Raw genomic sequence first — 14,661 nt, 5'->3', positions numbered from 1 at the left:
TGTGGAGTAAGCAGACAGAATGCCTGATGTATTGATTATTTTTATTTTTATTATTTCTTCATTGATGGGTTATTTTTATACTTATTATTTTTAATATTTTACCACAAATACTGGAAGTTGGAGACAATATTACAGGTGTGAACATGTTTTTATAACTTTGGACTACTCCATGCTGTTCTTAGCCATTGAACATTTCTGGTGCATGACTTAATAAAATGCCAAATGTAATTCAAAAGCTTACTAATGCTTCTACAATCCAGAGTTACATTTTTATGGAGAGAAGGGGACAATTTTCCCACCTCTTGTAGCACAAATGGAATTTCACAGGGCTTTGGGGAGAGTAAGTGGTAGCCACTGGATTTATTGATGGGATTTTGCATTAAATGCTTATAACATGGCAATGGGTGGTCCAGTTCAGAATGCACTCTTTTCTTCACTTATAATTGCATTCTCAGTACCCACTGTACTCAGTAGCTAGTATTTGACATGTAGCACATGTTCCATATGTTTTTGTGTCTATGCTAGGATGTGATCAAATTGTAAGAATGGCAGGTTTTACATTTGACTTTTGTTTAAATCTATTAAAATGTTATCTTGCTTATAAATTAAATTGCATGCAAAATATGTGGGAAAGTTGATAGATGAGTTCACTCAGTCAATCTATTAATTTTAATAGGGACTTGCTATGCCTGAAGAAACTAAGCCTCAGTTGGGGCTTTAAAGCCCAATGCCAACCCTTTTGGGTTTCTACAGTAGCTGATTCAAGAAGCATCCATCATTTGCAAATGACCCGTTCCTTCCTTGCAGGGGAAATAAAGCCATTGCTCTGTCTTCCATAATGTCTACAAATTTTCATACAGTTACCCACCTCTAAAAATTTCTTCATTCTCTCTGATCAACAACGCAATAATTTAATCCTCTCATCTGTCTCTGGACTCTCTACCCTCCCAAATTCTCAGGGATCTCTTTATTTCCCTCTATGTCTTCAATCCCTTTTGTCTGCCAATTTCTTCCATACTCAAGTGTTTCTCATTTTTCAAAAATTAAAACTTCATCAGTACCTTACCATCATCATTCTATCTTTTCAAGCTCTACCACTAACCATAGACAGACCTACTTAAGTTTGCAAAAAGATAACTAAAACAATAAAGAACTTCAATCTGTCTTCCATCTCCACAGCTTTACCAAAACTGCTCCGGTTAAGGTAATGCCAAACTCCCTCGTGCAAAGTTCATTAACTGAGAGGCAGTTTTCTTTCATTCTCCACAGCATTTGACAGAATTAAAAAATTCTCCTCAAGATCTCCTTCCCTGCATTCTATGAAATCATAATCTCAAGTTCCCTCTCCTTCTATTCAATCTATCTCTTTGACAGGCTCACACATTTTTCTTTGTCCATTTCTCAAGTGTTGGTGGTCCATACACTTTTGTTCTAGGTACACTCTAACTCAACCCACCCTAATTTTTCCCACTTTGCTGACCTCACCCATTTCCAAGCCCTTAGTCACTGTGCATTCTATAAAAATAATGTCCTATTGATTGTCATCATCAGTACAAACTGATCCTCAGACATCAGCATAAAAAAACTACATTCCTCTAGGACATATCCACTTGAATAATCTACCAATACCTCAAACTCAACATTTGAAACAAAATTCATCATTTCTCCCCCTACATCACCTGGTTTCCACAGTAAATCCTCTTTTTCAATAAACAGCATTAATATCAATTTGTATGAGCAAATCCACCATCTAAACAGCATCAATCCCTTCTTCATATGCTTGAGTCTCAGGGTTGATGTGGCTATCATTAGGGAACTGTTCCCAAACTTAAAATCCCAGAGGAGGTGTTCTTTCTAATATGTTTTTATGGTTTCTGTTTCTTCCCCATCTGAGAACTTCACCCTATTTACCCTACACAACTGCCTATTCAGACATTTGCTCTCTCCATGATCTATAATCTAGAGGCCAAAAACAATGCCTAAACTGGTATCCATTGTTTCTAGAACTAGTATCTAGCACAATGTTTTGCTTAATGTGGGAGGTGCTCAATAAATATTTGTTGAGTAAAAATTTTTGCTGCTGAATACAATGTAAAATAGCCTTAAAAATCCTAAAAATAAATGAAGACACTGTATCTACTCTAAAATAGCAGCTGGATATTTACTGAAACTACAGATTCCCAAACACAATCTTAGTTATATACAATTAGAATATTTGGAGAGAGGCTGTGAATCTGTATTTATTATAAATACATCAGAAGAATTTTATAATTAAGCAAGTTTGCAGAACTATGTTCTAGAAGCATTTGAATTGTATTGCTTAAGTAAGAAAATCTATCAACACATATGGTATACATGAGAGTGATATGAAGATTACGTATTTTGTAAGTATTACATGAAGTAATGAATCTTTGAAAGCAGTAAGAGATTGATGCTGTTGGGAATATAACAAAGATATTAAGAAATTAGAGATTCATACCATGGGAAAAGGAAGCTGATTTTTATTTTGCAGTCATGATAAAATGGGAATTATGCATCCATGTTTACCTCCATTATAACAAAAACTTATGGATTGAAAGTAGTATTGCACTAAAACTTTTCCTACTGAAAGTTGAAATGAGTCAGATTAAGAAATGTAACTTGCTATTCTTAAAACTATTTCATTATTAGACAGACTTCAAAAAAAACTTCAAAATGAAACTAAATTCACAGTCCCATTATTATAATGCCTATTCTGACTGGGGCTCCTGAACTGATTGTTTTTCTTCAGGACTTTATTTTCACCTATATTTGAGCCATTGAGCTGAAAGCCAAACTAATCCCAAAGCCATCTCCTGACTTGTCACCAAAGTGATCATGGACAATCACATGCATTATTAGTGCTGAAGGAAGTGGCATCCGCTTGTCCCTCATTGTCCCTGATTTCCAACAACTCTAACCCTATAATGTTGTTTAATGGTAAATCTAAAGATAATGAAGAACCATCAGGAAGAGTATCTGAGCAATTACACACTTGGATAACTCTGTTGAGAGCAAAAACGGTCATCTTTGAGCTGTGAATGATTTTGAACCAATATCACAAATTCAGGCTAGAGGAGGACTGTCTTGATAGCAGTTGAAAATGAAAAGAGCCTCCAAATTTCAGGGCTTTCATACGTGGCAACAATGTGATGTAGCTGTTAAAAAAAAAAAAAAGCTAGGGTGATAGTCACCTTCTGCTCTGAACAGAACTAGAGAAGTTTCCTAGAATTTGTCTCCAGTTTGTAATGCTATAAAACAAAACAACAAAACAACAACAGCACCCCTACAAAACCCTTCTCCCCAAACAGGAATGCTTTTACAAGAGGGATGTTTTATTGAATATGCTATTTCTTTCTGATTCTAATTTTCTTTGCTTTTAAAAGCTAGTTGCAGGAGATAGAATTAATCCCTGTGATATAATCCATCTGAGTAATGCTAGGTTACTACTGCAAAAATCATTACAATTCTGTGATCAGGGTTGACCCAAATATCATTCAAATCTGTTTAACAATAAAGTGTGCGGTAAGAGATTTCACCGCAGTCCCCCTTGTTGATGTGGGGACACTGTTGTGCTTCCTCTAGTAGCTCATCTCCATGACATCAGAATGTCTTTAGACAAGACAGCAGCAGGGGAGTGAGTACCTTGATCGGTGTGGCCATCATGAAGGGTGGAAATGGGGAGACCTGGACCTGTGGGCAGGAATGAAGAAAACCTGGGTTAGTGTCAAAGTAACAGGGAGTTCTAACAGACTGCTGATAGCATTCATGATTAGGGTCAAGTCCAAAGACACTTTTAATCATGTAGCTATTTTTTCCCATAGAGAAGTAACATCATTTTTAAGTTACATTTAAACAACACATGAAATCAGAGCCGAGTAAAAGAACAGATGCGAGAAGCATTGCATGCACTCTTTGCCCAGAGGAATCCTGAGTGGTTAAGACATAATTGTACAACAAGGGGCCCCACAAGTTACAGGGACAGTAGCCCTGTGCACAGGAAAATCTCATGCTGTCCTGGGCCAGTCTTAGTTGTGTCTTTATTATCAAACAGCCTTCCCCCAGACTGTATTTTGAATCTGGATTTTTGGTTCATTGTTCATTTTATTTTGGTGGGTAAAATCCACGTTTTTTTTTTTTCTCCTCCTTTTTTTCCCAAGTAATTAATACATGTAGAAGAAGTACATTTATATAGAATATGATTTCTTTTCAAATATGTGGCAGTCAGTCATGTTCCAGGGGAAACAGACTCAGACAGAGGCTTGTGAAATTTGTGCACCTGAAAATTATGGTGGTGGTGATGGGGAGTGGGTGTTACTGAGAGGGTTTCTTTTTCTTTTTCTTTCTTTTTTTTTTTTTTTTTTTTTTTACAGGCAGAGTGGACAGTGAGAGAGAGAGAGAGAGAGAGAGAAAGGTCTTCCTTTTGCCGTTGGTTCACCCTCCAATGGCCGCCAGGGCCGGCCTGCAGCCAGCACACCACGCCTATCCGAAGGCAGGAGCCAGGAGCCAGGAGCCAGGAGCCAGGTGCTTTTCCTGGTCTCCCATGTGGGTGCAGGGCCCAAGCACCTGGGCCATCCTCCACTGCACTCCCTGGCCACAGCAGAGAGCTGGCCTGGAAGAGGGGCAACCGGGACAGAATCCAGTGCCCCGACCAGGACTAGAACCCAGTGTGCCAGCGCCGCTAGGCAGAGGATTAGCCTATTGAGCTGCGGCGCCGGCCACTGAGTGGGTTTCAACACTATCATTATAGACCCCAACCAACTCCGTGGGGAGCTCTAGAATTGCATGGTGTACAGAATTGCTGGCACTAGGGTGACACAGCAGGTTTCTATCCCCTAGGGGAGCAGTCACTAGATGTGGCCTGGAACAAGAGCCATCTTCAGAGGGGCTGTCAGCCACCAACACCCTCAGGAGCAGGAGGAAAGAGTGAATCTGTCTGGAAGATGAGTGGGTCTGTCTGGCATACTCTCCATTAAGAATCCCAATATAGAATTCAGCTTCCCTGTGCAGGAACTGGCCATTTTAAACAAGATCTACAGATAATTAAGCACTAATTATTTACCATTTCCTTGAACTACAGAATCAGTAACTCCCAGAAATTTATTTTAAAGGAAAAATTTGCTCCAGTAGTCAATGAATTATGAGCAATGCATGTGGAGAACCAGTGTTAGAGGTTCATTTGCCATCCCCGCTGCTTGCTTCCTGCTGTGTGGAAGGAACACCTTAAGAATATCATCCTTAGCCCTTTGCAAAGCAGAAGAGAGATGACTTTCTGGGTGAGTCTGAGGAGGCCTGGGTATGAGTAGCTCCTTCTGTCTTGCTCTGCCTGCAGACAGCATGGTTTTGATCTGTTCCTCAGTGCTGCAAGAATGAGAGTTCTGGGCCTCACAGCAGAAGCCCATCGCTGTTCACTTGTACCCATACTTGTGTGAGTAATTGTAATTTGGGGGTACAAGTTTAGGAAACCACACACCCTGGCCACATTTTCCAAGCAGCTGCTATAAGTAATAAAGGTGATTTTCTACATTCTGCCTGAATCCTCAGTAAAACCTGGGAATGGGAAAAGAGAGCCTTTTTTTTTTTTTACATCAGAATCTCCCCAAAATGAAGTTTTGTGTGAGATCTCAGAATGTTATAGAATACAGTTGCAGAGATTTTCATTTGAGTCAATGTTTCTTTCACATTCTCAGAAGGGACAAGCACGCACATTCCATCTTTTGGCCAGAGTGTAAGGAAACAAGGCATGGACCTAAATTTCTAGATGCTAATCAATCAGCATCTACCTGATAGATTTTCATGGGTGCACAGTTCAATTAACGAAAACCTGCATATCTTTTCTGCCTAAACTATAATGCAAACCAAGGACTGACAGCTCTTGATGCAGTGACCCACGGATGGTCTTAATGACCTAATTATCAAATGTCTAGTATTTCTGCTTTGCCTTGCTTTGTTCCATCAGCACCATCAATATGCTTTCACCCATTTTAATCCTGTCATCTGGGACTTACCATCCCTCTAGAGAGTTTGAAGTTACATAATGAGGCTTTACTCTTAGTCCTAAAGGGAAAGATTTCAAGGTTTTTCCTATGATGGCGCAGTGACTCATTTTACTGGAGCTTCAAAAACACCAGACGATGTGATGCTTCCCACACAGTATATTTTTTGCTAAATGGGAAATTACCATACTGCCGAGGAAGAGTGAGTGGTGGAAAAGTCAGGCGATTCAAGTTCCAGAAAGGACTCTTGCACCAACTTTTGATGAGAGTTTAGTCTTTGATTCCAAATCTCTTCAGTGGACACTTAGGCTGAAGTAAATATTAGGAAGACAAAGTGGTGTAAAATGTGGCTGAATGCTTACCCAAAATGTTAAAGCATTATACCAAGGCAGAATGCATATAAATATAAATGCATGTATGTAAGTGTAGTGTCACTGAAGACTTTACCAGTAAATAATCTGCCTAAGACAAGTTTTTGGTAGACTTTTCCAAAGATAGCATGGTTTTGACACTTTCTGACACCAATGTATACTCTGCAAACATTGAATGTCTATTATGTATTAGACATTCTTCTTTGCCTTTGAATACAAAGATTAAAAGAAAGCAGAGTAAGATAAGCAGATGACTCAGTATGGTGGTGCAAAGATACTATGTGCCTGGCATGTAAGCTTTCAGTATATGTTGCATAAATACTTAGCTTGGGTTGAAAAATGTTGCACACAACTTGAGAGGGACATTTAATGTATACCTTTAAATGCCTTAACTACAATCAGCACATATGGTCATGAACAACAATCTCTTGACATTTCAAAGATTCCACTGACCAAACATTTTATGAAAGTGTTATTTCAAACTGATGTCTTGTGCCATCTTGAAGGGAGCATTTGGGTTAAAATGCTTGTTCATGTTCACATACTCAAATGAGCTGTGGCGTGGGTTCTGGGGCCAAGTGCCTGTACTGAGGGAAGTGGCACAGCAGGGTGACTTTCGTTCTGATTCCCTTAACAGGCACCTGAGTAAGGGGCCTAAGGGGCCTAACCAGTCAAAGGCTTCACTTGTTCTCTACCAGAAACAAGAGGGGGCTGTGCATTTTGCAGGAACTCCACCCCACACCCTCAATCAGATGACCAGCTGGGAGAAGGATACAAGGTTGGAGAATCAGAGATACCCAAAGTCAGTTTCCAAAATCCCTGGGCTGCCTGTCAATCTATCGTGATCTCTTAACCTGTTTTATTGTTTGCCACTTGTTTAAGATGAAAGCTTGTGTTTAAAGTTATTCAGCTAGAAATAGTCCTGATTTGTACACACAGCCTAAAATACCAGGAAATGTATATTTTATTTTCTATGATTTTGTAAATATATTATGAATTATGATGTTTTCCAAATATAGAGAAGACACCTTCAGTGATAAAAATTAACTTTCTATCTGCACTGGAACTATAGCTTGAAGAATGGTTTGGTCTCCAAGTAGGGAAATCTCAGGATTCTAGGCCAGTGTTCTTTTCTCTGGCTGTAGGAGTTTGACATTTCTCTGGGCACACGAGGCCAAAGTCCAGCAATTGTTTAGCAGAGAAAGGCTTCTTTTTACGATGTTGCTGGAGTGCTGCCGTAGATAGCTGGTAGAATGCGTGTGCATGCAACGTCATGGTCCTGTGGAACGTGGTGGTTAAGAGCACAGGATGTAGAGGAAACAGACATTTGCTTCCATCCCTGCTGATGCTTATCAGCAGTGTGGACCTCTGGCAAGTTACTCTGTTTTCTCAACTGCAAAAAAAGCAGGGATGACAGTATCTTCCTTTCCTTTTTTATATAACTATTAGATAAGAAATGATCCTTACATATAAGAAGCGCTCAATAACCTGTAGGTGGGAATTAATCATCTAGACAGTGGTGCCAAGGACGATGACCATGGCAGTGGAGATGTTACTGCTTGCATTAGGTCCATCACCTACCGTAGCAGATGAGTGCATAGTACTTGGCGTAGTCGCTGAAACTTGCTGTGTAATATTGGCACCTTTCTTTCCTTAGATGGCAAGTAACACACTTCTTTCTTGGAGGATAGCTTCCAATGCTAATTCTAGAGGCAAATGAAAATAAAGCTACGCTGAAATTTTTGAGATTGTATTTATCAAAATGTACTACTCTATGGAAAGTGACTAATTTACATATTGACATCAAACCCACACTATTTTTCTGTTGCCAATATAATTTAAAGTAAAGGGGAATCGCAGTATTTTGATGTAAGTTGATTTTTAATCCATTTTTGCCTGAATAGGCACAAATCTTAAGGGAGGAGCCCTCTGTAGTTTTCCTAGGGTAGGAGAAATAGCTAACACCTCCAGTGGGAACACGGTAGTCAATTTCAGTAACCAGTAATCTCTTCCTTGACAAGGTGGTTGGAAATGCATAGTCCCTCATCTTCCTATCTCTCTCTTTTTAATCCGACAGCAAAACATGCAAGGAAAATCTAGCAGCAGCATCAGGAAACGGGTCCCTGTTCTTATCACTTATCTTGAAAGGGAAATTAATACTAAGCAAACTTGAAATAGAAACCACAGTTCTAAGTTCCTCCTGTACCTCTCATTCTTTTTAGCCGAAAATTTGGGCTCACGGGGGCTCAGCCTGAGAATGCTGGTGTTTTGACTATGCCTTGGGAATGGCAGCAGGTAGTCAGGGACACGGCAGGGTCCAAGATAGATTTTCCCTACCAGATAGGTAAGATCATGATCCAGGAGGAAACAGAGGAGTATGATGGAGGGATTATGTCCTCTGTTGTGGGTAGTATTCCTGTTCATACTTTGGTGTGATGCTGAAATGTTAGAGAAGCAACTAATGTTTCTTAAATAAACAAATGTACTCAATAATCTCTAAGTTTTGTTGAAGAAATTAGCACCATCTAAATAGTGTTCAGTAATTATATCAACATTGTAATTCTCTGTTTTATTCTTTTGAAAACAAATATTTTGTGTAGACCAGCATTTTGGGAGTGTGCATTTTTTGACACTGAGGTAGTATGTAATATTCTCTGAATACTTTATCTTGATTAATGAATCATTTTTATTACATTTTCACTGGTGAAAATATTCTACATCTCCTGAGATATTATGGCATGCTTGATTCAAGCATCTTTCTATCTGAATGCCATAATGAATTGTCATAGATTACCTGTAGATATTTCTTCTTCCAGGGTAGCCTTCAAATTCGTTGCTAGAATAAAACCTGAGAAGATATTCAGAAATTATTAAGTATTGATGTTTAAATAATAATAGAATTATTAGAACTTTTGTTAGTATAGCACATAATATAGGTAAGCATTAATCTAATGAATACACTTATTGGAACTTATGTACATAAATCACTACTTTCATAACTTCATTTTGGGTAATTTATTCTGAATTCCTAAACAATAGAGAAAGTTAAAATTATGCTTAGCAGCTTAAAAAATTTTAAGTATACTTTGATTCATTAATAATGAACCAGAATATAAACTAAAAGTTTTAATTAATATCCCACCTTTTTTTCCATGATTATTACTAGTGTATTCATTTTACTTTGTTAATTTTGTTTTTGATTCTGAACACAATTTGAATTTATTTTACTGATACCCTGATAGTAGATAAGTTTGCTATATCAGGGAATCTCACCCACACTGGATATCACACAAAGGGGGTATTGATGTACCCAGATACACATCAAATTATGACAATGTACTTGTTACTTAGTTATGCAGGTACCAGTTCTAACCTGTTTTAAATCAGTTCAGTGATATGATTTTCACTCCCCTGTGAGTTCATCTGAATCTAGCAATATAACTATCTTTTGTTCTTAGAAATAGCATAATAGAATGTCAAAAAGTTTGGGATCACAGTGCTTGCTTTAAGCCTCAGGCTGCTTCCATAGCTCAGGTAAATCTACATCCTTAATGTCATAAAAACTTTGTAAGGCTGTAGCAAAAAAGAAGAAGCAGTAGAACACACCTCATTCTTAGCATCAAATTCATCTTTTCTGCTAGTATATTTCTACATGTCTTTACTAGCTTCACATGGTTGCAATCATCACTTTCACACATCATTGCAAACCACCTGTGACTAAACAACCACGTATCTTCTCCAAACAGCCCCCCCTCCCAGCTCTCTTATCATGTGGCAGTTTCCCCAATGTCTTTAGCTCAGACACGGCTGCAGAGTCCACATTCCCTCTTTCCAGTAACTCAACTCCTGCTCAAGCACCATCTGGCCTTACCATCTACCCTTTTCTTGAATTCTGTGTCAGGCACTGTGCCAAGGGCTAAGCATGCCAAAGAGAAGGAAGCATAATCTTGGCCCTGGTTTATACTTCATTGCCACTTTTCCAGGGATGGTTTCTGTCACCTTGGACCTCCATTATGACCACGGTTTGGTCTGCTGCCTTACTCTTCCCTACCTCCTGAACAAGCTAGGCCTGAAATCAATCTCCCACATGTTTTCATCTTCTCATTCTCTTTACTCTGAAGATTCTTAAAATCTGAGAGAGAGTGACAGAAAGAGAGAGTGTGGGTAGGTGGGGGTTGGGGTTGGGGGAGAACACTCCCATCAGCTGGTTCACTCCCCAAACCCAAATGCCACCACTGCCAGAGCTGGGCTGGTTTGCACTAAAGTCAGGAGATGGGAACTCAATACAAGACTCTCATGTGGATGGCAGAAACCCAGCTACCTGGGCAAGAAACTGGAACCAGGAGTCAGAGCATGAAATTGAACTCCAATGGGGGACATGGGAATCTTAGCTGGAATCTTAATTTCTAGACTGATTGCTTAACTGGAGAAATTTTAATGGCAGCTGCACAGAATGTTCAAGTTCCTGGGCCATGATACAAAGAATTCCACAGATTGGCAAAAGGTTTGTGACAGGTTTTGTCCAGTGAGCTTTGAATGATCTACCCCTTTTGCTCCTAGAATTCCAGTGAATGGCAGTCAAATTACAAGCTCAAAGATGACATCCCTGGATTCAGCCTGCATTTGAAGAAAAAGGAGATCTGTATTCTTGATTAGTGTAGTTTTATCATAGCAATTATTTTCTTTTTTCTTTTTTTTTTTTTTTTTGACAGGCAGAGTGGATAGTGAGAGAGAGAGACAGGAAGAAAGGTCTTCCTTCATAGCAATTATTTTAAGCTGGTTTATTTAGACAATACATGTATGTGTTGGAATGAAAGGAAAGAACTGGAAGAAAGGAGTTCTGTGTCAAGGTTAATAAGAACCTTAGGTTTAACGTGTTTTAGATTGGAATCCTAGTCTGCCACTAATTGTGTGGTCTTCAGCCAAATTGATTAAATTTTCTGAATATCAATTTTCTCATCTGTAAACGTAAGGTAATCATTTATATTTTACAGTATCTGGTGCATAGTAACTACTCAATAAATGATAGCTGTCACAGATAATAATCTTATATAACAGTGAACACTATAAAATATTCTCCATGGAGTTTTGAAGCTTGTTCATTGCTTCAAGTGCTGAAAAGTAAAGTTTCGCTCTAGAACCAGCTATTGTTTAATAATTTTATACTTCTATATATTATCCATCAAATATCAGAAGGGAAATATCCAACCACTGAATTTTCTATACAGAATGAAATCATGTTAATAATTAAAGAATGTGCTTTTTTACTGAAATTATAGCTGCCTGAACTAAACTACAAAAACCCTTTTAACTAAAACAGTGCGGTATCATTTGTACGTCCATTGGAGCTAATTAAAACCTGAATGGTGCATCCCGCGTGGTGTAATACTTACAGTGAATCCTGTGTTACTCTGAATATATTTATGGCCTCCCACTTGCCACTTGTAATTTGAATAGCATTTTCCTATAAAAAGACAAACATTATGTTGTGTGAAGCTGAGCGTTATTTGAGCAACCTCAAGTGAATGATCTTTGAGGAGATAAATCTTGGAAGGAACGTACCACAGTGTCTTTGATATAGTGAATATGTTTGTAGCCATCCTTGTCGCTAAATATTTTGTAGTATGAAATGGCATCATAGCTGAAAACTGGTGTTGAAACAAAGAACTGAAAGAAATTAACAGGGGTTATAGTTAAATGACAAACTGAACTAAAACCATAACTTTTTAAAGCAACGTCTGGTCATGCGTATGGGAATCAGAATGCTTGGCTTCCCAGTTTTCCGTCACTCACATCTGAAACCGCATTCTTTTTTATAGGCAGCTTTTCTAGTTAGTCTAAGAAGGACTTTCACATTCCAAGTACTGTGTGCTTGTGACTGCATACCCCTGGATTTATTATGTTCAATTTGACTGAATTTCTATGTGCTGCAATTGTACAGTTTGAAACAGAGCGTTAAAGTTGGGAGAAAAAAGTTCTGGTGTTCTGCACATTAGGATGACAATTAAAGTTCCTAATAATGCAGCATACTCTTAGATTTCAAAATAGCTGGAATAGAACATTTTGAATGTTTCATTACAAAGAAACCATAAATTTTTGAGCTGATGCATATGGTTATCACCCTGATCTGATCATTTCACAAGGCTTGCATATATCAAGTCTTCACTTTGTACCCCATAAATATGAACAATTATGTGTCAATTTGAAAAAAGAACCCTCAAAGGCCAAGTTTTTTTTATAGGAATCACAACATGTCGATATTTAACCAAAGCAGATTTTAAAATGAGGTATTTGACAACGAGTGACTTTCATTAGGGCTAAAAGTGCTTTTAATTTTTGATTTGTCTGATGTCAAGCCCCTCATGGCAAGCATTCAATGCGGACATTTAAATGATGGAGGGCTTCTGGATTTGAGAGGAAAATGTTACCCGAGATGAAGGAGCTTGACTCCCTCAGCTCCCTCTGCCCACTGACCTCATTATCTCACTCTGGCTTTCTCCAGGGTGTGCTGCTGGATGCCTTCTGGGGCCCACTTAGTGCTAAGGTACTGGGCACTCGATAGCATGCCTTAGAACTAAACAAGCCCCATCTCAACATTTCAATGGTACAGATAATTGAAAGTCTGCAAATGTCTTTATGCAAAATTTTGGAGACTAGTGTCATGTTTCTCCCACTTAAAATAAATAATAAATTGACTTGTCTTTTAAAATTACCTACTTCTTATTTTGTTTCCTGATTATTGTTTGGTGAAATTATAGCAACTTGTAAAATAATCAAATAAGGAAAGAGCTTCTTTGCATCATGCAGATATGATATTCGCACAAATCAAGTAAAACCAGTTCTCTCTAGCTGGTGTTCCTACATGGGATAGTGGACCAACATGTTCAGCTCTACACTGAGCCCATTATTATGCTGAGACTGAGACAGAGACGGAGAGAGAGACCCATTCTTGAACAAGAAGCGAGCAGGGGTCACTGCAGACTTCTTTAATGGCTCCACATCTGATCCGATCATTGTGGCCTTTTTGATTAAATCGATCATTATTTCCCTTAAAAAGATTACGTTTGTATGACATTAAAATGCAATTTCTTTGATGTAGTATTTGTAATGGGCTGGATAGTGTCCTCCCACCCCTAATTCACTTCCACTCAGAATCTCAGAATGTGACCCTCTTTGGAAAGAGAAGCTTTGCTGATTGAATCAAGGCAAGAACTGAAGATACCATCCTACTGGATAAAGATGAGCCCTAAACCCAGTGACTGGTGTCCTCCTAAGCAGAAGAGAGGAGAGAAGGAGACACAGGGAAAAAGAATGAAAGCACGTGATGATAGAAGCAGGGATTAGAGTGCTGTAGCTGCAAACCAAGGAATGCCAAAGATTGCCGGAAGCTAGCTGAAAAGGGAAGAGGCAAAGAAGGTTTTATTTTTTTTTTTCCTCCTGGAGCCTTCAGGGGGAGGCTGAGCCTGCTGACACCTGGATTTCAGACTTCTGGCCTTCAGAACGGTGAAATAATGTGTATTTATTCTTTTATGCATCTGAATTTGTGGTAATTTGTGACAGCAGTCATAGGAAACTAATAAAGTGTCTCAAGCTTATCACATTGACACAGGTTGAATAAATCTGTTAAATTAAATAATCAGGAGGTAATTATCCTCCATACTTTGAGTTCCTATATAACGAAGCACAACCTCATTTAGTATGTAAAAAACCCTGAAAACTAATTTAGGAGCATAACAAACAGCACAGATTCAGTGGATCACAGGCAAAGTCATCATACATGCCCAAGCAAGCCAAATATCTCATCACAAAGGCAGACTCCTAGCTGAAGTCAGTCAGGTGATCTCTGGGGGTTGCTTTGGTGTTTGCCCTGTAAAAGCTGGCTGCTCAAGTTGCTCTCTGTACTTGTGGGATTAAGGCTGCCTGATTGATGAATTATTCTTCGCCCAAATAAACTCAGTGTAATTGAATGCATCTAAAGTTATTCTTTTGGCAAGTCTTTAACAAAATGAAAAATAGAATAGAGAAACTGCTGTCTCCCAATGTGATCTCTTAATTAGATTATTTAATAATAAGACCGACCTTGGAAGGATTCCATGTACTGAGATCCAGGTATCTAAGTGAAATTAAGAACCAAGGGGACTCAAAGTAGGGAATTCTGATTTTCAAATTTGTAGATGGAATTTCATCATTATAGGTCTTTGAAAAAAAATCACTCTGTCATTTCAGGTTAAAATTTTACCCTCTTAGCCAAATGATGAGATACTTACTAGTAACTG

General features: G+C 38.6%; 1 protein-coding gene across 3 annotated transcripts in view; it reads right to left on the bottom strand.

The window, feature by feature from the left end:
• Positions 1-14,661, bottom strand: part of FAP (fibroblast activation protein alpha) — an 81,163-nt gene that overhangs the window by 20,398 nt on the left and 46,104 nt on the right. For all 3 annotated transcript variants that reach the window (XM_070071537.1, XM_008258670.4, XM_070071538.1), the window contains 5 exons: positions 11,948-12,052; positions 11,779-11,849; positions 9,180-9,233; positions 7,967-8,091; positions 3,664-3,711 (listed from right to left, as the gene is read on the bottom strand). In XM_070071537.1, the coding sequence (XP_069927638.1) occupies positions 3,664-3,711; positions 7,967-8,091; positions 9,180-9,233; positions 11,779-11,849; positions 11,948-12,052 (403 nt within the window). The remainder of the gene's footprint in view (positions 1-3,663; positions 3,712-7,966; positions 8,092-9,179; positions 9,234-11,778; positions 11,850-11,947; positions 12,053-14,661) is intronic.

Source organism: Oryctolagus cuniculus, chromosome 3 (genome assembly GCF_964237555.1).
Source record: "Oryctolagus cuniculus chromosome 3, mOryCun1.1, whole genome shotgun sequence".
Classification (NCBI taxonomy): Eukaryota; Metazoa; Chordata; class Mammalia; order Lagomorpha; family Leporidae; genus Oryctolagus; species Oryctolagus cuniculus.
This window is presented reverse-complemented; position numbering and strand designations above follow the sequence as displayed.